The sequence below is a fragment of the Trematomus bernacchii genome, unplaced genomic scaffold (assembly GCF_902827165.1).
Source record: "Trematomus bernacchii unplaced genomic scaffold, fTreBer1.1, whole genome shotgun sequence".
In the NCBI taxonomy this organism is placed as follows: Eukaryota; Metazoa; Chordata; class Actinopteri; order Perciformes; family Nototheniidae; genus Trematomus; species Trematomus bernacchii.
The window spans coordinates 73082-98370 of NW_022987580.1; the positions used below are offsets into that span (position 1 = coordinate 73082).

Sequence of the window (25289 nt, forward strand, 5' to 3'; positions counted from 1 at the left end):
TGCACGTTCCGTGATGGCCGGCCGGCCCCCAGTCAGACTTGATACCGCCCCCATGATAAATACATTTAATTATTGTGAAGCCAGCTGCAATGGATCATTGATCCACCAGGGGGTGCAGTGGGGTTCCACACTGGAGTCATGTGAAATCAACTTCTAAATAATAGATGTTGTTTAGTCGGAAAAAACGAACGAGCCGGCTCTCCCGATTTTTAATCCTAATTTAATCATCATCATTGATGTTTATGTTCGCCGAATTGACATGAAATCACTGACAAATATGAATATTCTGTATTCAACTTCATTGAAACGATCAGGATGGGTGTTATTTTTCCCCACAATGACCAAGTCGCTGCAAATGATCCCATGTATTACATGTACATGGCCACATTCTCAACAAAGTTACGTAACGAAACATTCTGTATTCCTTGCTTACTTTTTATTTAATGCTTTATAACAGCTGGAATAGTTTGTTTAGAACAGGCACCTCACTCGCAATCTGCTCCTCCGCAACGCCTACCACCTACCTCCGGCTGAAATTATGAATGTACAGTAAGGCATAGTAATCATAGATAACACGGCAGGGTCCGTTACAGTTTGTTTTCATCTGATTTCAAATATTTCAAATGTCTGAAGTTAATAAATACATTCTCAGTGTTCAAGTCAATAATAGTCATATAAGAAAAGTACTGATCTAATAACAGAGATTGTATAAGGACTTTTCAATGTTCGACATCGCTCATGTGAAATACAGTAAACTGGATGTTGTGGTGCCGAGAGGCGGGGTATCAAAAGTACAAGCTAAACTTTTATTTAGCATCTGAACACACTTGTAAACAACGTGATGCCCGGGAAGCGAAGACCCGGCGGAAACAGCTGGTCTGGTTCACTAAAATGTCCGTGTACAGTATATCTGGTACTAATGTATAGCGGATCTTTGTTAAGATCCATATGTCACGGATAGAACTATATATTGAGCTTTAAAACAAATGATATATATTATAATAAAATAAACACCGGCTGTTGTTATGCCTGCTGTAACGTTTACTTTCTCCGTTCTCCGCTTAAGTAATTATTACTTCCTGGTTAGCTTTCCGCTCGAAATTTAAATCTGAAAATGGCAAAATAACGGAGAAAAAAACGTTCACAGAGAAGACGACAACAATTGTCACTTGCACTTGTCATTTAGCATCTGAACACACTTGTAAACAACGTGATGCCCGGGAAGCGAAGACCCGGCGGAAACAGCTGGTCTGGTTCACTAAAATGTCCGTGTACAGTATATCTGGTACTAATGTATAGCGGATCTTTGTTAAGATCCATATGTCAGTAGAGATGGGATGGCAGAAGGTGCTATATATATATATATATATAATTCCAAAGCTGGTAAAGACCTTTCAAATTTAGCAATAATAGTCATATAAGAAAAGTACTGATTTGTTCTTGAATCAACTTTTTTATGGAAAATGTTTTATGTAAATTTATTTCATTTTAAATAAAATGAAAGACATTCACAGTTAATGTAATTAGATATACATTATTAATGCCATACATTTTTAAATGTAATTAGATATACATTATTAATGCCATACATTTTTGCATAAATATTTATTCAGTATGATAGCTGTCTAACAGAAGTTAAATCCATTTCTCACTTATTCTGACAATGTACTTAACCCCAAATAAAAGAACCCAATAAAAATAGTTGTTAAATAATAGTGAAGTCACGTTGTAATAACAATAACTCATCTCTCTCGGTTTTTTTTGTTTTCTTTGTGTGCTTTGCCAAAAGCCACTGTGTCAAGTGTCCTAGTTGGGTTACCGTAACGAACAGCAGCCGGCTCTCGATTTTTAATCCTAATTTAATCGTTTATGTTCGCCGAATTGACATGAAATCACTGACAAATATGAATATACTGTATTCAACTTCATTAAAATGTTATTAACGTGCCTAAACTCAGTAATTCACTAAAAATTACTGATCCCTCCGCGTCGCGGAGGGATCTTGATCCCTGGGTGTTATTTTTCCCCATAATGACCAAGTCGCTGCAAATTATCCCGCTTATTACATGGCCACATTCTCAACAAAGTAACGACATGACTCCCAATATTAATTAAAATGCTTTTATGGATTTAGAAAATATTTTTATTGATTTAAAACATAGTTCTATGTATTGATTTAAATTTACATGCATCCGCTAAGAAAAATAGTCCGTTGTTACCGTTTTTTAAACAGTCAGAATGAAACGGCAGCTCTCAGCTGTGTGTTCACACTCCTAACTCTGATCTTTCTTTTCCAACAGTTAAGTTAACTGTAGGTTACTCTGAGTGACAAGCTTACAGTTAGTGAAGTAACACTTTTTTTTTGTGAGTCACGACCTCGCTGTTTCATTCTAACATAACGCTCCAAATATGACTGTTTCCACTCGGACTTCAATACAGCAACACCATTGTTTGGTTTCCATGGTAGCGTGTCTCTTTAGTAGCGTGCACTCCTTTCCTGTAAATTACAGGTCCAGCCAGGCAAAACAGTAATATGAAATATGAACGTTAGTTTTTAACTGAAATGATCAAATAAAGTCAAAATGTCACAGTGTTTACAAACATTGACCATACCGTTCACCAGCCCCCACCCCACTCTTTGTTTAAAACGAATTGGCCATCGGAATGTGTGTGTCCCAACCCCCCCCTGTGATATCTCTTCACAGGGGGGAGAGAGTTAGACGCTCGTGAATTGTCAACGGGGGGGGGCCTCTCTGCACGGAGGAGCCGCGGAGAAGTGAATCACAGTGATCTGCTATTTTAAAGTAAATTCAACACATATCGACCCTAAATATAACATATATTAAGAACGAGAAAGTGTTAACATCGTTTTTTGTAAACATATGACCAATGTGCGAGGGTGATGACATCAGAGCATCGTCCTATGGGCTTAGCCCCGGACAGGTACAACAGGTATTCACTCAGAGGGGGGTAGTTACTCATTTACATGTCAAAAAGCAACATACAGTAGGCGGGTGGGGGATGGTGAACGTTTACATTTCTCTACAGCAGTGGTTCCCAAACTTTTTGTGCCCAAGGCACACCAAAGGACAAGTAAAAATCTCAAGGCACACCTATTGTGCGAAATAGCCCTTATAACACGTGTTATCACTCATATCATGTAAAATATCTGTAAATGTGCATAATTATTTACTAATGCCAAATAAAATGTATAGATAGAACAATCAGTGGTTCAAGTTAGTATATTCCTCAGTGTAACATATCCACTAGTTGCAAAGCTTAAACATTTTTATATATTTTTTTATTTTAAGGGAAAGGATGTTTTCACTACTCAGTTTGTCAACTATGTTACGGACAAACTTGATGTCATTACAATCATTTGATTAAGTCCTGCACTTCAAGTAAAATCAAATTTGAAAGGCTCTTGAGTCTATTCTACCATATATCCAAAGATTTTTTAAAGTTTAAAAAATAATTGTATTAAAGTTTTGTTTTTTCATGTGATATGTTCAGCACTGTCATTAAGTTTAGGGATATTTTGTATTATAAAACTACCATACAGGTCATTTTGATAGTTTTAAGAGATGTCATGTAAAACTCCAACCTGTGTAGATATACATTATACTATAAAGGATATCAGAAGCACTATTTTAGATATTTTAAATTTGAAAAAATGAGGTGCAACATAGTTGACAATGAAAGTCAAACATTTGACGCAAATAACATAGTTGACTGGACACATTATTAACCATCAGCACTATGTTAATTTCAAGGCAGAAGTGCAAAATTCCATTGATAATGATGTGTAATGACGTCTACATGTCGTACAAATTGTCAACTAGGTTACCTGTCAACTAAGTTACTACAGTTATTACAGTACTGGGTAACTCAGTTGACAGGTAACCTAGTTGACAATTTCCCTATTTTGACCCATCATTTCAATGGTAGGCCTTGCCTGGATGACCACATGTCATTTTCTTGAACAGGTTAACATCACATTTGCACATATAATTGAATTAAAATCATTAAACAATTGTAAACCATAACAATGTACGTAACATTGTTGATTGTCAATGAGTATATTAATTGACCATGTGCTATTATACATAAAATATTGTAAAAATGTAGAGGACAATCACCACAGTGTGTTCAAAATGTCTGCCAAAGAGGAACATGGCATCATGTGATGCTGGTGACATGGTATTGGGACAAACAATTTTTGAGTTAAAGGGGGAAGTTCTGTTAGTAACATAGTTGACAGAACTTTTGCGGACATTCATATATTAAGATATTTAAATTATTTAAAGGGGGAAATCAATTAAAAATATGTTATTATTCTTTAGTATTTAGACTTTTGAAATAAATGAATCATTTTTTAAATTTACTTTAATGGTTTTTATTCATTATTTTGAATCCAAGACACCCTCAACTGAAAAACGGACATAGCAAAAACTGACAATTTAAGAACATCATGACACATTTCAAGCTAAATAAAGCATAGGATGCACATAATGTTTGTGTGATATTATAACATGCTTTCCAATAATAGGCAAAATATGATATTTTTGAAGAAAATAGTTAGAATAATTATAATTATCATCAATGGACATCAATGGACATGGAATGTACCCTAAATTGTAGAATCACTCAGCAGTTACATACACCAAACCTTCCAGTTATATTCCTATCAATATTATGAAGGCTTTTACAGAAGGGTTTGGTCATATATAATTCATAGCCTGAATTATATAACATTTTATACCTAAAAACATGGTGAAAATTGATATTTTAGGGCTGTTGACAGTATTTTCTGATTTATGGAGTGATACAAAGAGATATCCAAAATCCCTTCTGTAAAAGCCTTAGATACTAATATGACTACAAAATGAAACAATAATTTTGATCCTGGCTTTATCCAAAGTTCAGATTTTGGTTCCTGAAATGTGTTAAAATATGCGCATATTTCATGAGATAATGGTTCATTTGGATATTTAAACATGCTATTTCAGAAAACTTGTAATACAAAAAACAATTGCCTTATTGTAAGTAATTAACTGGAGAAATATTTAGCTGATATCTTTAAGTTAAAAATACCCTATTCACCTGGGGTGTCTCGCCTTAATTAGATGTTTGATAAGTGCAGATCACATAGTAAAACACGTACACAGATACATTATTTTGTATTTTTATTAAATTCGACAATGTCAATTTCACTTTCCACTATGTCCACCGTTGTTTTTCACAACCAATGGCAGAACTTTATTGAGGCCTGTAATTAGTCAACTACAGGTCTCTTGAGTCAGTCTTTTTCTTCCAAAAAGCTTGTGACAAGATGTTATTGCTCTTGGGGCATTAAAAACAAGATTTTAACTTTAGTTTTTTATATAATATCTGCATTTTCTATTGTGAAAAACTAAGTCTTAGTTATTTAATATATAGCGCCATCTCCTGGTTAAACCCTGAAATTGGAGAATAGTGGGAGGGCCTAACATTCCTGAATACTGGTCTTTGGCAGGCAACTGGCTGGCAACTGGCTGGCAGTCGGCAGGAAGCTGTATGCTGGGGTCCAAAATAAGAGGCTCCATCTGTATTAGGCAAATAAATTAATAACCTAGTCTATCCGTTTGAGACACAACAGTATAACTTTCAACCCAAATCATTTTGTCAACAAACGGTGGTTTAGTAAACTTTTTTTTAATATATAAAATAGGTATTAATGAGATAATCTATTAATGTTTGTCTAACTGCTACACATGTATTTATACATAAATGTAGATATTTGTGAACATCTAAATATAGTTGTTAAAGGTTTTAAGATATACATAATCACATCATGGGGTCATTAAGGACCAAATTAGGGGGCCAGTCAGGCCACTAATGAGCTCAATCATGAGCTCAATCATTCACATGTATTATTATTACTTTATAAATTAAAAGTACTAGGGGTCTATTACAAAACCTTTGAAGGAATCGTCATGCATTCTGAATGTTTCTGTACTTTAAAAACATCATGGCTCAAGATCCTGTTCTTGTTCAAGATTATTCAGACTCATTTGTGAATTTAACATCCATATTCACTCAAAACTGAAACACCAACATTTTTTTTAAAGCATTGCAGGCCTAAAGCTCCACGTCAGTGACCTATATTTTAATTTCTTCCATCAAACTTTAAAAATGGCAAACAGCATGTTTTTAAAGATTTAATCTTTTAAGAAACAAAATATCAAATTTGAACAGAAGGGTTTAAAAACACGTTTTTAATGCAAATAAACTTGAAACATAAACCTATTTGTCATTTCAAAATTCACTTGTATTGTCTGCGTGAAAGGCACAGTAGGCTATGAGCGAATACATATCAACATTAAAAAAATGACAAAGTCGTACAATATATACCATTAGAGATGGGCGAGTCCTGATTCATCCGGATCATTAACCCGGATCCTAGAAATGAGCTGGTCGTGACGAGTCTCCCCTCTCCATTAACCCGAGTCCTTGAGTCCCACACTTGGTGTGACGTACAAATTAAAACTATAAATTGCGTCACTCGCTACTCTCTTTATAACATGTAAAATCACATTACAACGTACCCCAGTCCATCTACCCTTTAGCAAGTATACAGGATAGCTGCCTGCCAGAAGTGATCGTTTGGCTCAGGGGAGGGGACGCGGATCAGTGAAACTTCCTGCAGACTCGTGGGGACTCAGAGGAGCCGACGGCTCCTAACCGTAATAGCATAGCAGATCCAGAGATCCATACTCGTCATGTGCACGAGCATAGCCCCTCCTCCAGCACCCGGCTCCCGCGCTATCAACAGCAGACTCGCAGACTCGCAGATTCGCAGATTCGCAAATCCTGACTCGCTGCAACACACAGCGGATCAGACTCGTGCGGACTCGGAGCCGTAACCATATAGCAGCAGATCCAGAGATCCAGCAGACTCGTCGTCATGCACGAGTCCACAGCAGACTCAGATTCGCAAATCCAGACTCGTGCGGACTCGGAGCCGTATATAGCAGCAGATCCAGAGATCCAGCAGACTCGTCCTCATGCACGAGTCAACAGCAGACTCAGATTCGCCAAATCGCAAAATAACCCTTTTTTTTGTGATCAACATTTTTTATTAAAGCAAAATACACTGTGTAGCGGAGGTTAATATAACGTCAGTTTAATAGATAGATAGATAGATAGTACTTTATTGATCCCAAATTGGGAAATTGTTGTTACAGCAGCATAAAAGGCATTTTACAATAAAACAAAACTACAAAATATACAAGAATAGAAAGAAAAATAAAATAAAATATAAAATATACATGTCGAAATAGAAAATATACATGCAGATATTATATATATATATATATACAAATATATATATATATTCAAAATATATGGAATAATAATATGCTCGTGAAATGCATCAACTTTTCGGTTTCACCGATAGGATTTCTACGGTCTTGGTGATGCTGACTCATATGACTCAAATGACTCGTATGATCCGGATCTCTTCAATGACTGACTCAGAAGACCCTGAGTCCGTAAAAGGATCCGGATTTGCCATCTCTATATACCATGTGCTACTGTCTAGGATTAAGTATGATGAGACTTTTTTTAAGGAGGGACCCCAGAGCCAAGGGCAGGCCGAGCAGACCGCCTTCTCCCGCCGCAGGCTTCCCCGGTGATGGGCTCCGTGTAACAAGTCCCCTCAGTCTGTGCGGGGAGCTGCACCACGGTGATGCTGCTGTCATCGCTCGCCTCTCCTCCGGTGGTGCCCTCGGCTCCCTCCGCCGCCACACTGCCCAGCACACTGGAGATCACTAATGTCTCTCAGCCACCGTAGTGTCGTGTCAGGTGGGCGTGTCGTGTAGGGGGCGTGTCGTGTAGTGTCGTGTACTTGCTGTGGCCGCAGCTAGACCATATTGGACTTACCAGCAGTATGATGCGTTCCTCTGGGGTCTGTGAAGAACAAGGAGGTTCTGTAAAGCACTTTGGGGATCAAAGGCTCCTTAGATCTTCATAGCATCTTATACTTTGCTCCTGTGGGTATTGTCCACAGTATTCACTGATACATGTCCAATATGTGTAATGTGTAATGTAAAGCGCTTTGAGCACTTGGAAAATCGATCTAATAAAAATGTAATGAATTATTATTATTATTATTACACCATCATCAAACATTATGTAATATCTCCTTTTATCTCGATCACATGCTCTCTTTCTGTTATTGTTTTTCTATGTTTTAACCAGTTTCTTTTTTCCCTGAAATCAAAGAATGGTTCCAAATTCTTCGAGTTATACAAAAGTACATGTGCTATTCATAAATAAAGTTTGAGTCAAAGTATACCATTTTATTTGACAGAGAACAATTGTTCATTCAGACAACTCTGTTTGTTAACAGCAGCATATAGTTTGGCGTCTTGTGGATTTACTCCAGGTGGAACTAAAGTCTGATTTAACACTTGATTATATTTCACATCATTCATCCACATCTGTAAAGTAACTAAAGGTATTAAATACATGTAGTGGAGTACAAGTACACCATGTACCTCTGAATTGTAGAGGAGTAGAAGTACACAGTAGCAAAACATGGAAATACTGAAGTAAAGTACAAGCAGCTCTAAATTTAGTACAGTACTTGAGTAAATGTACTCAGTTACTTGACCCTATCTTATTAGTGATACTTCTCTTCTTTAATTGGATCATCAGCGCCGCCTGCTGTGCGGAGTGGTGAACAGACACCATGGTAATAAATACTCTCCAACTATCAATCCAGTACTTCTGTAATACTCAAATACAGCTAAATGAATCTCCTACTCAACTCTAGATATGTTCTGGAGATATATATATATGAATAATGTTCTATAATAACGTGCAATTACGTATCTGCCACTACGTTTTTATGCACTACTCAATACTGTTCACTGTTACATTAATTATGTGACCGTCTATGTTTCCTGTAGATATTTAATTGTTCTTTTTATCACTGTTAGTGTATAGTTTATTATTATGCTGCTGTGTTTATTGTAATTTTGTAACTCTGGCACAACAATTTTCTTCAGAATAAATACAGTCTTATCTTATCTTATGTTGAACTGGCTTCACTGTTTGTGTTTCTCAGGCTCTGCCCCGGTGAGTTTTATTGTGTAGACCGGATGTAGTTGTGCAGAGTTTCCTCTTGACAGAAAGGTGTTGACGCTGGAGGAATGGCAGAAACCAGTAAACCCAGTAAGTTTAATTTACTCTGATTACTTCACTCTGATTCTTTAAACCCATTTTTATCTCGAGTATCTTTTATCTCTGAGAGGTTTCAGAGTTTAAAGCCGGGATTTATTCTGTTTTTCATTATTTATTCTTTACTTTCACTTTTGACCAAATTATGCAGATACAATTATTCAGCCTCATTTATTAACCTTATGTATTTATATCTCTAAGAAAAGATTATAAAGAGTATCATATATATATAATACATTTATATATAATACTTTAATAATATAATATATATATTTCACAAGGAGAGGTGTGACGCAGATAAAGAGAGACGTGGATATAAAATAAGTTGATGATTACACCTCCTGTTTCATAAAGAGTTCAATTTAAAAAACGGATCAAAGCCAGTCTAACAAGGAGTAAACAAACAAACAATCCCCTGTTTGTTTGTTTGTTTAAATACTGGCAGTATGACTAATGGGTGCAGTAGAGAAAGAGAGTGAGCAAAAACGTGTGTGTGATTAACAGGTGAGACAGGTGAATGGAAAACTACTGGTGAAAGATGGAGCAGACTGTGACAGTTTGTTTGTTTGTTTGTTTGTTTGTTTACTCCTGAGTGCACACATTCAGATCATAAAGTAAGGAACAGGGAGGGTTACTGTAAACATGTGATCACTAACCTACTAAAGAAGTAATCTGATTACTTTCCTTTACTTTAGGATTATCTCAATATTAAATGCGACGTAAATAAATACAATATAAATAAATGTTATTATGTTTTTTATTTCCGTGTATGATGAAGACAACAGAACAGATATTTAGAAATGAGTTTATATTTAGGAGAAGCTGCCTTCCAGTCACTTTGTAGACTGTTACCCCTAGATTCCACCGGGTCCGTCTGCGCCGCGTTGCGGTTTTGGTCCGGCCTCCTCCGGCGTCATACCCTACCAGGCGCGTTTCAGAAGCGTTTCAGAAGCGGAGCGTCTTGCCTGCCGGCTCGCAGTTTTTGTTGATTTGGGCATATTTCCTGGACACGCTACTTTGTACAGACAAAGTTAATAATAACTGTAATATTCCAGTTATAAACGACATGAATCAAAGATGTGTTGCTGTATTTTAGTGGTAAAAAAATGCATTCATCATCATAATTATTCTATATATATAATTTACACAGTGCCTGTAAACCGGAGGAGAACGCTGGCATTTCTCCTCCTACTTGAAAGACTACGGAGGGATAGGGTCTGCAAAATTAGTTTGTGTGTGTGTATATATAGCTCTGAACGTTCCACTTCCTGCCTGCCCGACCTTACGTTACGGCTGCGCCGCGACAAAAATAGGATTCATCCTAATTTTAGAGGAGCCCTGCGCCGAGACGCTTCTGGGACACTTCTGGGACGCTTCTGGGACGCTTCTGATCCGTAACGCGCCGCGTGTGGTGGAATAGCACCCATTGACTAAAGTGGCCGCGATCGCTGTGACCACCGCGGCGCAGCCGTGACCACCGCGGCGCAGCCGTGACCACCGCGGCGCAGCCGTAACGCGCCCGTAACGCGCCCGTAACGCGCCTGTAACGCGCCCGCCCGTAACGCGCCGCAGACGGACCCGGTGGAATCTAGGGGTAAGCGTCCAGGAGCGACGCTTGGTCAGGGTCCCGTGGCGTGCAGTTGGGACGCTCCGAGGCTCCTTCAGCTTCATAAACGGACGCAAAGAGCTTTCAACTGATTGCAATGTATTCCCATCGGCGGCGGTATTTGACGCTTAGGGAAGCACGGCATTCGTTTGTGTCGGAGGCTGTTAAAGGCAATGTGAGCGTCCATTCCCATTGGTTAACGGAGAATTGTACACCCGGAAGTAACTATTCTCCTTACTGTCGATTGATTTGACAGTGATATCTCCACTACTCATCAACTCAAAAACACCAGATTATCCTTGTTAATTAAACGACATTGATAGGTTTTAGTGTGTGTACAATGCTTTTGTCACGTTTCCCCTTCAATTCTGAGAAACAAGTCGTTTTCTATGAGTTTTGGATGGGCCGAAGACATTACATTACCCACAATCCTCTGTAGCAACCATAGACTGTATAAAACAATTCAATAATACATTATTTCCGAGTGTGCTTGCTTTTCTCTTTGAAAGTCATCACATAACGGCATTGTAATACACGTTTCGGCTGCATTAAATATGACATATCTGCCGTAGTTAACTCTATTTATAGAGCCCTGATGACAAGACTTCTAGACAAACAGGAACTGCCGCCAAAACTGAAAACTTGACGTGGATCTTAAATATATCAGCAATTAAACATCATCTTACATTTCTTTTCACACAATACGTCTCCTTGCAGTATCAACACTAATTCGGCTGACTTTTATATTTGATCCAATTGGTAGATAGGCTGTATTTACGCCATAACGGTGCACAGCTGATAGAAAGGGACACCCACTGGTTAAAGCACGTTATTGCATTTTATAATTTTATTTATTTAGTGTGAGTAAAGTTTAAAAGACTTTAGCACTAGATAATGAAATGTTTGAATAAATAAGTTTTATAGACATGTTAAAGAGGAAGACACGTTTAATAAACCACATTTAAAAGCAGAGTTTAAACTGAGGCTGACTTTACTTTCACATGTATTTTCTAAATGACCTTTAGTTCCTAATAATCTGAGGAATACAGTGTGTTAAGGTAAGTATGAATAATACGTGTATAAGTGTATATTATAATATATGATATGTGTCCTCTTGAATGTGAGGTTTTCTGATTATTAATAATAAATGTGTCTCTGTCCCTGAACAGGAGAGAAGAAGAGAAACAGCAAGGACTTTCCTCCAGGTGTGAATCACTTTCAACACATTTAAACATCTGTCGGTCCATGTTCCAGATGCTGCCTCATGTTGGGCAGCCTGGTCCCTTTAATACAAAACAAGCCACTCTTTACTCCAGAGGAAAACACACCTTTGAGCCAAAAGAGTAAAGTTAGTGATTTCTAATAGAAAGTGATAATCTCATGAATGTGTTTTCCTGTCCCAGCCTTCAGTGAGCTAAGGCTGGTTCTTCTTGGGAAGACTGGAGCAGGGAAGAGCTCCTGTGGAAACACTTTGCTGGGAAGAGATGCCTTCAGCGCCGCAGTCCATCAGTCCTCAGGTAACAGCACAACGCTCACTGTCAGGGGTGAAGTGCTCTCTAGTACTGGAGCGCAGCTATGATGCTCCTTTTGAAGCTCATGTAACTGCTGTCAATTAACACTCCAGCCAGACTCTGCAAAGCACGGTCAGGTAATATATAAGTATACTGAGGCTGTGGCTCAGTGGGGTTGTGCGCTGAATTTAGTGCGCTGAACTTTGAATCACGGGGTAGCAAGTTCGAGTCCCACTGCAGTCAGCATGTCGTTGTGTCCCTGAGACACTTCACCCCAAAGTGCTCCTCTGGGGATTGCCCACAGTATTGAGTATGTAAGTCGCTTTGGATAAAAGCGTCTAACAAGTAACATGTAATGTTATGTAGGGCTGTGCGATTATGGCAAAAATCATAATCACGATTATTTTGGTCAATAATTGATATCACGATTATTAAATACGATTATTCATTGACTTTGAAAAAAATCCATTTATTGAACTTTAAAACAAATACAAATAATAATTTGAACAGTATCTTTTTAACTGTTGATTACCCTGAACGTATAATTCAACTGAAAAACCAATACAAAAATAAATAAAATAAATGATACATTTAAATAAATAATTTCAAAATAATAAATACCAATAAACAAGATCAACAAATATTTTGGAGCGCACTTCCACAAGCTACTAAACATATATAAATATGATAAATACAAATAAATGAGACCAAAATTAATTAGATCAAATATGTTGCATGCACTGTCACAACCTAGCAAAGCTAAATAATTGTTTTTTTCGATTATGTTGTTTTCGTAATTGTGGCAGGCTAAAATCGTAATTGCGATTAAAATACGATTAATTGCACAGCCCTAATGTAATGTATACACGAATTAATAACTGTGTGATTCCAGAAGATATATTCCAGCAGAGCTCATAAAATGTCCTATAGAGTGGAAACACTGTAAAGATCTTAGTCTCTGGCGTTGGCCCTGCAGTGAAATAATACACTTCTCATTTACCCAAAACTGGTGTTTACGGATTGGTTGTTCGTCGTCACCTGACAGTCTCCCAGTGCGGTTAGCCCTTGAAGCTGGGACCTCGTTCTCCTTGACCTAAACGCCGCTTTCAACACCATCAACGACTCCACCCTCATCATCCGCCTCCAGTCTTCCATCGGCATCCACCTCCCTCTCCTGGTTTAAATCCTATCTCTCTGACAGACATCAATTCTTCTCCATCAAAAACTCCAAATCCCCCACAGCCCCCGTCAATCATGACGTCCCTCAGGGTTCTGTACTTGGTCCCCTTCAGTTCATCATCTACATCTTCCCAATAGGACAAATCCTCCGTCAACACCAACTCCAGTTACACTGTTGCTCACCTCCAACCGACGCTCGGACCACATCACCCCTATCCTCCAAGACCTCCACCCTGCGCTCGGACCACATCACCCCTATCCTCCAAGACCTCCACCCTGCGCTCGGACCACATCACCCCTATCCTCCAAGACCTCCACCCTGCGCTCTGACCACATCACCCCTATCCTCCAAGACCTCCACCCTGCGCTCCGACCACATCACCCCTATCCTCCATCACCTCCACCCTACGCTCCGACCACATCACCCCTATCCTCCAAGACCTCCACCCTGCGCTCCGACCACATCACCCCTATCCTCCATCACCTCCACCCTACGCTCCGACCACATCCCCCAAGACCTCCACCCGACGCTCCGACGACATCACCCCTATCCTCCAAGACCTCCACCCTACGCTCCGACCACATCCCCCCTATCCTCCAAGACCTCCACCCTACGCTCCGACCACATCCCCCCTATCCTCCAAGACCTCCACCCTACGCTCCGAACACATCCCCCCTATCAACCCATCAAACACCGCATTGAAAACTTCAAAATATTACTTCTCACTCACAAAACCAATAATGATAACAACACAGGGTTGCCAACTCTCACGCATCTGGCGTGTGACACACGCTTTCACTCTCAACCTCACGCTCTCACGCTGCCCAAACTATTCTCACGCCAAAAACAAGAATACGAAGACCAGAAACGGTTTTGAAAACTTTTGTCACGTAGTGATCGTCTTCTCAATAGAACATCTTTGATAATGTCTTCTGGCCAATCAGAATCACGATAACGGCGTGGTGTTGTTGCAGGAAGTCCCGACGGAGAATACTTTTGCGGTAGTACATCTCTATACATCGATACAACATTACGTGTTGATAGAAATCAACACGTAATGAAATAAGACCCCACGGTTTGATGATTGATAGGTGTGTGTGCTGTCTTTCATTTTGACACACAGAACAATGGGGGCTATCCACCCTTATCCACAATGTGAAGTAATTCACACAGCCTCTTCCCTCTTCTCTCTGTGAGGAGCAGCAGGTTCAGCTTTCAGAACAAAGTCACACAAAACTAAAATGGCATTCATTTTTTTAAATGTGTAGTAATAGATTTATTTATTTTTCTTCTCAAGAGAGTACCAGAATGTGTATTTTATGTTAGTATTTAAAAAAATCTCCTGGGGGAGAATCCCCCCAGACCCCCCTGCAGGGGTTGGGTTAGGTCAACTCTTTCACCTGTGGGGAAATTGCAGGATTGGCTCCAGGTCGCCCTTTTTATTTACTACAAGACAAATGTGTCTTTTTATTTCATACAGTTCAATTTGGATTGAGACAGGGAAATAATCTAAACCTCACGCGTGGCGTTTCACTGTCGGGGGGAGCATGTATGTAATTACATTGCAAATACTGACTTGAGCCCCACCACTGTATGGGTTAGCCCTACCATAGATTACCCAACAAAAATACTCTGGAGCCGCAACTGCCGACCCGTATTGCGCATGCGCAGATCTAAGATCCAGTAGAAATGATAAAAAAGTAAAAGTCTGCTGCTTATTGTTCTACTAGGCCAAAATAGAGTCAAAGAGTATATGAGAGTGAGAGTGTGTTAATTAATATATTTGGCAGTTTGGAGTAAGTCTGTAGATTTGTTTGTGTGTGTGTGTTTCATGTATAGGCCTCTCACGATAATTAATTTTGTTGGATACATTTTCCCAGAAATTATTGCGATAAACGATAATATTGTCGGCACCGTTGTATGACCATTTTAGACCACTGACATAATGATAATATATAATAATAATTCAAGTACATCCTTTCAAACTGCTAGTCACATCCTCATGTAAATGGAAATTTATCGAGGTCAGAAAAGTTATCGAGTTCATTTTTATTTATCGTACGATAAGTCAATTAATTGCTTATCGCGACAGGCACACAATAAAACTGTGGAAACAAACATGTTTGACTTTCATTAGTGAATGAAACTGTGTGCCCTTTATAGTCTGTGTCCATTATTGTGTATTTGTATATATTGTATATATATGCTATATATATGCTAAGGTCCCGCTGCTGACACGATAGCAGTCATTTCGTGCGCATATGTGTAATTAAACCCATGATATCAAAATCTCACTCCAGCCAGGTACCCAAAGTTGGCAACCCTGACAACATGTGAATGCGAATGTGTTGTTTTTAACGCAGGCGGCGTTGGAGTTATTTCTTGGCTCGAAGGGCTAGTTCATGTTAGCTGCTAGCAGCCGGTGGGTAGCATATTCTGCTTGGCTAAATACTCAAGGTAACGCTAACAAAGCTAATGGCTATTCCTAACGGCTAACAGCTAATGCTAACGTAGGCTCCATAGAGGTACATTACGATGGGTTCGAGCTCTATTCAGTTAAAATGAGTGTTGGTCAAAGATACAATTTAACATTATCACAATGCATTCAAATGTTGTTTGTAAAATGTGCTTTTGGTGAGAAACTGTGTTCAGGATTATTCTGTGTGTTTCAGAGTGTGTGTGTGTGTGTGTGTGTGTGTGTGTGTTGTGGTGTGGTGTGTGTGTGTGTGTGTGTGTGTGTGTGTGTGTGTGTGTGTGTGTGTGTGTGTGTGTGTGTGTGTGGGTGGTGTGTGTGTGGTGTGTGGTGTGTGTGTGTGTGTGTGTGTGTGTGTGTGTGTGTGTGTGTGTGTGTGTGTGTGTGTGTGTGTGTGTGTGTGTGTGTGTGTGTGTGTGTGTGTGTGTGTGTGTGTGTGTGTGTGTGTGTTTACGAGTGTGTGTGTGTGTAACATATTGTGTGTTTCAGATTGTGTGTGTGTGTGTGTAACATATTGTGTGTTTCAGATTGTGTGTGTGTAACATATTGTGTGTGTGTGTGTGTAACATATTGTGTGTTTACGAGTGTGTGTGTGTAACATATTGTGTGTTTACGAGTGTGTGTGTGTGTGTGTGTGTGTGTGTTTACGAGTGTGTGTGTGTGTGTGTAACATATTGTGTGTTTCAGATTGTGTGTGTGTGCGTGTAACATATTGTGTGTTTCAGATTGTGTGTGTGTAACATATTGTGTGTGTGTGTGTAACATATTGTGTGTTTACGAGTGTGTGTGTGTAACATATTGTGTGTTTACGAGTGTGTGTGTGTGTGTGTGTGTGTGTGTGTGTGTGTAACATATTGTGTGTTTACGAGTGTGTGTGTGTAACATATTGTGTGTTTACGAGTGTGTGTGTGTGTGTGTGTGTGTGTGTGTGTGTGTGTGTGTGTTTACGAGTGTGTGTGTGTGTGTAACATATTGTGTGTTTTCAGATTGTGTGTGTGTGTGTGTAACATATTGTGTGTTTCAGATTGTGTGTGTGTAACATATTGTGTGTGTGTGTGTAACATATTGTGTGTGTGTGTGTGTGTGTGTGTGTGTGTGTGTGTGTGTGTGTGTGTGTGTGTGTGTGTGTGTAACATATTGTGTGTTTCAGATTGTGTGTGTGTGTGTAACATATTGTGTGTTTCAGATTGTGTGTGTGTAACATATTGTGTGTGTGTGTGTAACATATTGTGTGTTTACGAGTGTGTGTGTGTAACATATTGTGTGTTTACGAGTGTGTGTGTGTGTGTGTGTGTGTGTGTGTGTGTGTGTGTGTGTGTGTGTGTAACATATTGTGTGTTTACGAGTGTGTGTGTGTAACATATTGTGTGTTTACGAGTGTGTGTTAAATATTGTGTGTTTCAGATTGTGAGTGTGTGTGTTACATATTGTGTGTTTCAGATTGTGTGTGTGTGTGTAACATATTGTGTGTTTCAGAGTGTGTGTAACATATTGTGTGTTTCAGATTGTGTGTGTGTGTGTAACATATTGTGTGTTTCAGATTGTGAGTGTGTGTGTTACATATTGTGTGTTTCAGATTGTGTGTGTGTGTGTAACATATTGTGTGTTTCCTCCCCCCAGTCACCAGGGAGTGCTGTAAGCAGACGGGGGAGGTCTCTGGGAGGCAGGTGGAGGTGGTGGACACCCCCGGGCTCTTCGACACCTCGTTACCGGAGCACAGCGTGAAGAGAGAGATCTCAAAGTGCATCAACATGTCGGCGCCGGGGCCCCACGCCTTCCTGCTGGTCATCAGGGTGGGGCCGTTCACCTGCGAGGAGCGAGACGCCGTGCTTCAGATGGAGCAGATCTTCGGGGCGGACGCCTGGAAACACACCATCGTCCTCTTCACCCACGGAGACGCCATGGGGCCTCAGCTGCCGCAGGAGGCGGGCCCCGAGCTGAGGGCCGTCCTGAAGAAGGCGGGGAACCGGTTCCACGGCTTCAACAACGCCAGGGCCAACGACCGCGGACAGGTATCTTATACTTTATCTTTCATGGTATTAATCTCTAATCTGTGTGAATCTGTCCTGTTTTTTTATTTTACCCTGTTGCTGTTTAAACTACTGAATTTCCCCACAGGGTTTACTAAAGGTCCACCTTACCTTCTCTAAAGCCCTTGCCACACGAGGACGATAACGCAAACGGACCGCAATCGTTATCAAAAAAGTCTTCCGTCCACACGCAACAGGCACCAGCAACGTGTCCGTTCACACGAGACGGCTCAAAAGCGCTGGAGACGCTGTAGTACATATGCCAGGCCTGTAAGTGGCGCTGTAGTCTGCCACAAAAGCAGCGAAGAAGACTTCCCGCGCATGGTTGCCATGGTTACCCTTCTGTTTATTCTCCGCTGTGGCTTTCTTTCTCCCTCCCCGAGGCAAGCGTTTGCTCCCGCTGCTTTAATTCAATGCAATCCCTCCCCGTCGAGGCAAGCACTGTAATCCTCTCCGGTTAGTCCACCAGCAGATGACAAACACCCACCTCTCCGCCTCTTCCAAGGAACGAGGGGACCGTGCGGCAGAGTTTCAGTTCGATTTTTTTCCGCCGGTCAACATGCCGTTAAAGTTTAAATCTTCCGGACAAAATTAGAAAAGTGCCGGTCAAAGGTCTTCTTTGTTATTTATTGAGCTTTAAAACAAATTGATAACGACTTTATATAATAATATAAGAATAAAAAACGGAGCCTCTCTTTTCCTCCCCATCTTCTGACAGCCCAGCAGCTGATCTCTGAGCAGGAGACGTGGGGAGAGGCGGGGCTATTGCTTCAACGTTATCAGGAAATGATCGTATAGGCGTAAACACGGAGCCGTTTGGCCCCCAGAGCGTTTCGTTTGCAGATCGTTATCGTTATCGTTTTCTGCGTTCTCGTGTGGCCGATCCGTCTATCTGAGAGTGAACTGTAGCAGATGCGACCGTTATCGTCCTCGTGTGGCTGGGTCTTTACCTTACCTTACCTCACCTTACCTCACCTTACCTTATCTTAGGTGCTGGATCTGCTGGAGAAGGTGGAGCAGATGCTGGAGGCTAACGGAGGGCAGTTCTACTCCAACGTCCGCTACGAGGAGGTGGTGGAGATGCTGGACCACAGAGAGGCGGAGCTTAGGGAGCTCTACGACAGGAAGCTGAGGGAGGAGATCCAAGGGGTGGAGAGGAAGTACGAGAAGAAGCTGAGGGAGGAGCAGCATCAGCGTCTGCAGGTGAAGCACCGTCTGCAGGCCGAGCTGCAGGAGCTGAAGCGGTACTACCGGGTCCTAGAGAGCGGGGTCCGGCTGGTGGTGGAGCAGACGGTGCCCTCCGACTCCTTCCAGGAAGTGCTCTCCCAGTTCAACGAGAAGCTGAAGCTCAATATCCAGTCCTGAAAGCCTTTTTCTAGAAGTCATGTGAGAAAACAGATTTGGAAATGTAAATGTTAAATCACTCAATCACTCTTCTGCTCTGTCTTCTTCTCAGCCGTATGTTCTTTGCTAAGAGTAACTAAGCTGCAACACAGAAAGTTAAATGTGTTAAGTGTTATTATTTGCATTTTGTACACAGATGTTTAGGTCTTAACTTCTGTGAGAAAATATGGAGGTTTTGGGTCTTTGCATTTGAAGTCACGAAAAGAAACATCAAATATCAAATTCCGCAGCGTCTCTTCCGAACAGTTCTGCAATTTGATTCTCTAAATTCTGGAACTAGAATAAGGGCGATTGCTTTGAGTGCTTAGGGTTATCAGGAGCAGCAGTTCTGTCAATCTGTATTACTTTATGTTATGACCTTTAGCACCTGCATCAAGCCATAAAGCTGCAGAGGCGTACAGCCCTGGGGGAGGGGGGTGATTCTCAGAAAGAAAACGTCACTTTAAAAGCCTTGTCGTACATTTACCAATAAATCGTGTCTATTTCTTCAGATTAAAGTGATACATTATGCTTTGCAGATTTCTGAGCATGCTCTCTGGGAAAAGCTGCAGAAATATTAAAAACATGTTTTGTATTCTTATTGTTTTTAATAAATGTCATTTCCCAACAGGTCTGTCATGTTTCTAACCTTGAGGGGTTTCAAATAATACAATTATATAAAACATTTGTCCTTTTTGTGTCCCCTCTGTGTAAAGAGACTCTCTTTTTATACAGAGGGGACACATGTCTCTTCTTCATCAACATGTGTCCCCTCTTCTTCATGTCTCTTCTACATCAACATGTGTCCCCTCTTCTTCATGTCTCTTCTTCATCAACATGTGTCCCCTCTTCTTCATGTCTCTTCTTCATCAACATGTGTCTCCTCTTCTTCATGTCTCTTTTACATCAACATGTGTCCCCTCTTCTTCATGTCTCTTCTACATCAGCATGTGTCCCCTCTTCTTCATGTCTCTTCTACATCAACATGTGTCCCCTCTTCTTCATGTCTCTTCTACATCAACATGTGTCCCCACTTCTTCATGTCTCTTCTACATCAACATGTGTCCCCTCTTCTTCATGTCTCTTCTTCATCAACATGTGTCCCCTCTTCTTCATGTCTCTTCTACATCACCATGTGTCCCCTCTTCTTCATGTCTCTTCTACATCAACATGTGTCCCCTCTTCTTCATGTCTCTTCTACATCAACATGTGTCCCCTCTTCTTCATGTCTCTTCTACATCAACATGTGTCCCCTCTTCTTCATATCTCTTCTACATCAACATGTGTCCCCTCTTCTTCATGTCTCTTCTTCATCAACATGTGTCCCCTCTTCTTCATGTCTCTTCTACATCAACATGTGTCCCCTCTTCTTCATGTCTCTTCTTCATCAACATGTGTCCCCTCTTCTTCATGTCTCTTCTTCATCAACATGTGTCTCCTCTTCTTCATGTCTCTTCTACATCAACATGTGTCCCCTCTTCTTCATGTCTCTTCTACATCAGCATGTGTCCCCTCTTCTTCATGTCTCTTCTACATCAACATGTGTCCCCACTTCTTCATGTCTCTTCTACATCAACATGTGTCCCCTCTTCTTCATGTCTCTTCTTCATCAACATGTGTCCCCTCTTCTTCATGTCTCTTCTACATCAACATGTGTCCCCTCTTCTTCATGTCTCTTCTACATCACCATGTGTCCCCTCTTCTTCATGTCTCTTCTACATCAACATGTGTCCCCTCTTCTTCACGTCTCTTCTACATCAACATGTGTCCCCTCTTCTTCATGTCTCTTCTTCATCAACATGTGTCCCCTCTTCTTCATGTCTCTTCTACATCACCATGTGTCCCCTCTTCTTCATGTCTCTTCTACATCAACATGTGTCCCCTCTTCTTCATGTCTCTTCTACATCAACATGTGTCCCCTCTTCTTCATGTCTCTTCTACATCAACATGTGTCCCCTCTTCTTCATGTCTCTTCTACATCAACATGTGTCCCCTCTTCTTCATGTCTCTTCTTCATCAACATGTGTCCCCTCTTCTTCATGTCTCTTCTACATCAACATGTGTCCCCTCTTCTTCATGTCTCTTCTACATCAACATGTGTCCCCTCTTCTTCATGTCTCTTCTACATCAACATGTCTCCCCTCTTCTTCATGTCTCTTCTACATCAACATGTGTCCCCTCTTCTTCATGTCTCTTTTACATCAACATGTGTCCCCTCTTCCTCATGTCTCTTCTACATCAACATGTGTCCCCTCTTCTTCATGTCTCTTCTTCATCAACATGTGTCCCCTCTTCTTCATGTCTCTTCTACATCAACATGTGTCCCCTCTTCTTCATGTCTCTTCTACATCAACATGTGTCCCCTCTTCTTCATGTCTCTTCTACATCAACATGTGTCCCCTCTTCTTCATATCTCTTCTACATCAACATGTGTCCCCTCTTCTTCATGTCTCTTCTTCATCAACATGTGTCCCCTCTTCTTCATGTCTCTTCTTCATCAACATGTGTCCCCTCTTCTTCATGTCTCTTCTACATCAACATGTGTCCCCTCTTCTTCATGTCTCTTCTTCATCAACATGTGTCCCCTCTTCTTCATGTCTCTTCTTCATCAACATGTGTCTCCTCTTCTTCATGTCTCTTCTACATCAACATGTGTCCCCTCTTCTTCATGTCTCTTCTACATCAGCATGTGTCCCCTCTTCTTCATGTCTCTTCTACATCAACATGTGTCCCCTCTTCTTCATGTCTCTTCTTCATCAACATGTGTCCCCTCTTCTTCATGTCTCTTCTACATCAACATGTGTCCCCTCTTCTTCATGTCTCTTCTACATCAACATGTGTCCCCTCTTCTTCATGTCTCTTCTACATCAACATGTCTCCCCTCTTCTTCATGTCTCTTCTACATCAACATGTGTCCCCTCTTCTTCACGTCTCTTCTACATCAACATGTGTCCCCTCTTCTTCATGTCTCTTCTACATCAACATGTGTCCCCTCTTCTTCATGTCTCTTCTACATCACCATGTGTCCCCTCTTCTTCATGTCTCTTCTACATCAACATGTGTCCCCTCTTCTTCATGTCTCTTCTACATCAACATGTGTCCCCTCTTCTTCATGTCTCTTCTACATCAACATGTGTCCCCTCTTCTTCATATCTCTTCTACATCAACATGTGTCCCCCTCTTCTTCATGTCTCTTCTTCATCAACATGTGTCCCCTCTTCTTCATGTCTCTTCTACATCAACATGTGTCCCCTCTTCTTCATGTCTCTTCTTCATCAACATGTGTCCCCTCTTCTTCATGTCTCTTCTTCATCAACATGTGTCTCCTCTTCTTCATGTCTCTTCTACATCAACATGTGTACCCTCTTCTTCATGTCTCTTCTACATCAGCATGTGTCCCCTCTTCTTCATGTCTCTTCTACATCAACATGTGTCCCCACTTCTTCATGTCTCTTCTACATCAACATGTGTCCCCTCTTCTTCATGTCTCTTCTTCATCAACATGTGTCCCCTCTTCTTCATGTCTCTTCTACATCAACATGTGTCCCCTCTTCTTCATGTCTCTTCTACATCACCATGTGTCCCCTCTTCTTCATGTCTCTTCTACATCAACATGTGTCCCCTCTTCTTCACGTCTCTTCTACATCAACATGTGTCCCCTCTTCTTCACGTCTCTTCTACATCAACATGTGTCCCCTCTTCTTCACGTCTCTTCTACATCACCATGTGTCCCCTCTTCTTCATGTCTCTTCTACATCAACATGTGTCCCCTCTTCTTCATGTCTCTTCTACATCAACATGTGTCCCCTCTTCTTCATGTCTCTTCTACATCAACATGTGTCCCCTCTTCTTCATATCTCTTCTACATCAACATGTGTCCCCTCTTCTTCATGTCTCTTCTTCATCAACATGTGTCCCCTCTTCTTCATGTCTCTTCTACATCAACATGTGTCCCCTCTTCTTCATGTCTCTTCTTCATCAACATGTGTCCCCTCTTCTTCATGTCTCTTCTTCATCAACATGTGTCTCCTCTTCTTCATGTCTCTTCTACATCAACATGTGTCCCCTCTTCTTCATGTCTCTTCTACATCAGCATGTGTCCCCTCTTCTTCATGTCTCTTCTACATCAACATGTGTCCCCACTTCTTCATGTCTCTTCTACATCAACATGTGTCCCCTCTTCTTCATGTCTCTTCTTCATCAACATGTGTCCCCTCTTCTTCATGTCTCTTTCTACATCAACATGTGTCCCCTCTTCTTCATGTCTCTTCTACATCACCATGTGTCCCCTCTTCTTCATGTCTCTTCTACATCAACATGTGTCCCCTCTTCTTCATGTCTCTTCTACATCAACATGTGTCCCCTCTTCTTCATGTCTCTTCTACATCAACATGTGTCCCCTCTTCTTCATATCTCTTCTACATCAACATGTGTCCCCTCTTCTTCATGTCTCTTCTTCATCAACATGTGTCCCCTCTTCTTCATGTCTCTTCTACATCAACATGTGTCCCCTCTTCTTCATATCTCTTCTACATCAACATGTGTCCCCTCTTCTTCATGTCTCTTCTTCATCAACATGTGTCCCCTCTTCTTCATGTCTCTTCTACATCAACATGTGTCCCCTCTTCTTCATGTCTCTTCTTCATCAACATGTGTCCCCTCTTCTTCATGTCTCTTCTTCATCAACATGTGTCTCCTCTTCTTCATGTCTCTTCTACATCAACATGTGTCCCCTCTTCTTCATGTCTCTTCTACATCAGCATGTGTCCCCTCTTCTTCATGTCTCTTCTACATCAACATGTGTCCCCTCTTCTTCATGTCTCTTCTTCATCAACATGTGTCCCCTCTTCTTCATGTCTCTTCTACATCAACATGTGTCCCCTCTTCTTCATGTCTCTTCTACATCAACATGTGTCCCCTCTTCTTCATGTCTCTTCTACATCAACATGTCTCCCCTCTTCTTCATGTCTCTTCTACATCAACATGTGTCCCCTCTTCTTCATGTCTCTTTTACATCAACATGTGTCCCCTCTTCCTCATGTCTCTTCTACATCAACATGTGTCCCCTCTTCTTCATGTCTCTTCTTCATCAACATGTGTCCCCTCTTCTTCATGTCTCTTCTACATCAACATGTGTCCCCTCTTCTTCATGTCTCTTCTACATCAACATGTGTCCCCCTCTTCTTCATGTCTCTTCTACATCAACATGTGTCCCCTCTTCTTCATATCTCTTCTACATCAACATGTGTCCCCTCTTCTTCATGTCTCTTCTTCATCAACATGTGTCCCCTCTTCTTCATGTCTCTTCTACATCAACATGTGTCCCCTCTTCTTCATGTCTCTTCTTCATCAACATGTGTCCCCTCTTCTTCATGTCTCTTCTTCATCAACATGTGTCTCCTCTTCTTCATGTCTCTTCTACATCAACATGTGTCCCCTCTTCTTCATGTCTCTTCTACATCAGCATGTGTCCCCTCTTCTTCATGTCTCTTCTACATCAACATGTGTCCCCACTTCTTCATGTCTCTTCTACATCAACATGTGTCCCCTCTTCTTCATGTCTCTTCTTCATCAACATGTGTCCCCTCTTCTTCATGTCTCTTCTACATCAACATGTGTCCCCTCTTCTTCATGTCTCTTCTACATCACCATGTGTCCCCTCTTCTTCATGTCTCTTCTACATCAACATGTGTCCCCTCTTCTTCATGTCTCTTCTACATCAACATGTGTCCCCTCTTCTTCATGTCTCTTCTACATCAACATGTGTCCCCTCTTCTTCATATCTCTTCTACATCAACATGTGTCCCCTCTTCTTCATGTCTCTTCTTCATCAACATGTGTCCCCTCTTCTTCATGTCTCTTCTACATCAACATGTGTCCC

General features: G+C 40.9%; 1 protein-coding gene across 1 annotated transcript; it reads left to right on the forward strand.

The window, feature by feature from the left end:
• Positions 1 to 9107: 9107 nt before the first annotated feature.
• On the forward strand, positions 9108 to 20095 carry LOC117479891 (GTPase IMAP family member 9-like). The gene is made up of 5 exons (XM_034127006.1): positions 9108 to 9219; positions 12001 to 12036; positions 12235 to 12348; positions 17616 to 18007; positions 19016 to 20095. Exons 1-5 carry the CDS (start codon positions 9198 to 9200, stop codon positions 19388 to 19390), a joined length of 939 nt encoding a protein of 312 aa, XP_033982897.1. The 5' UTR covers positions 9108 to 9197; the 3' UTR covers positions 19391 to 20095.
• Positions 20096 to 25289: the final 5194 nt, after the last annotated feature.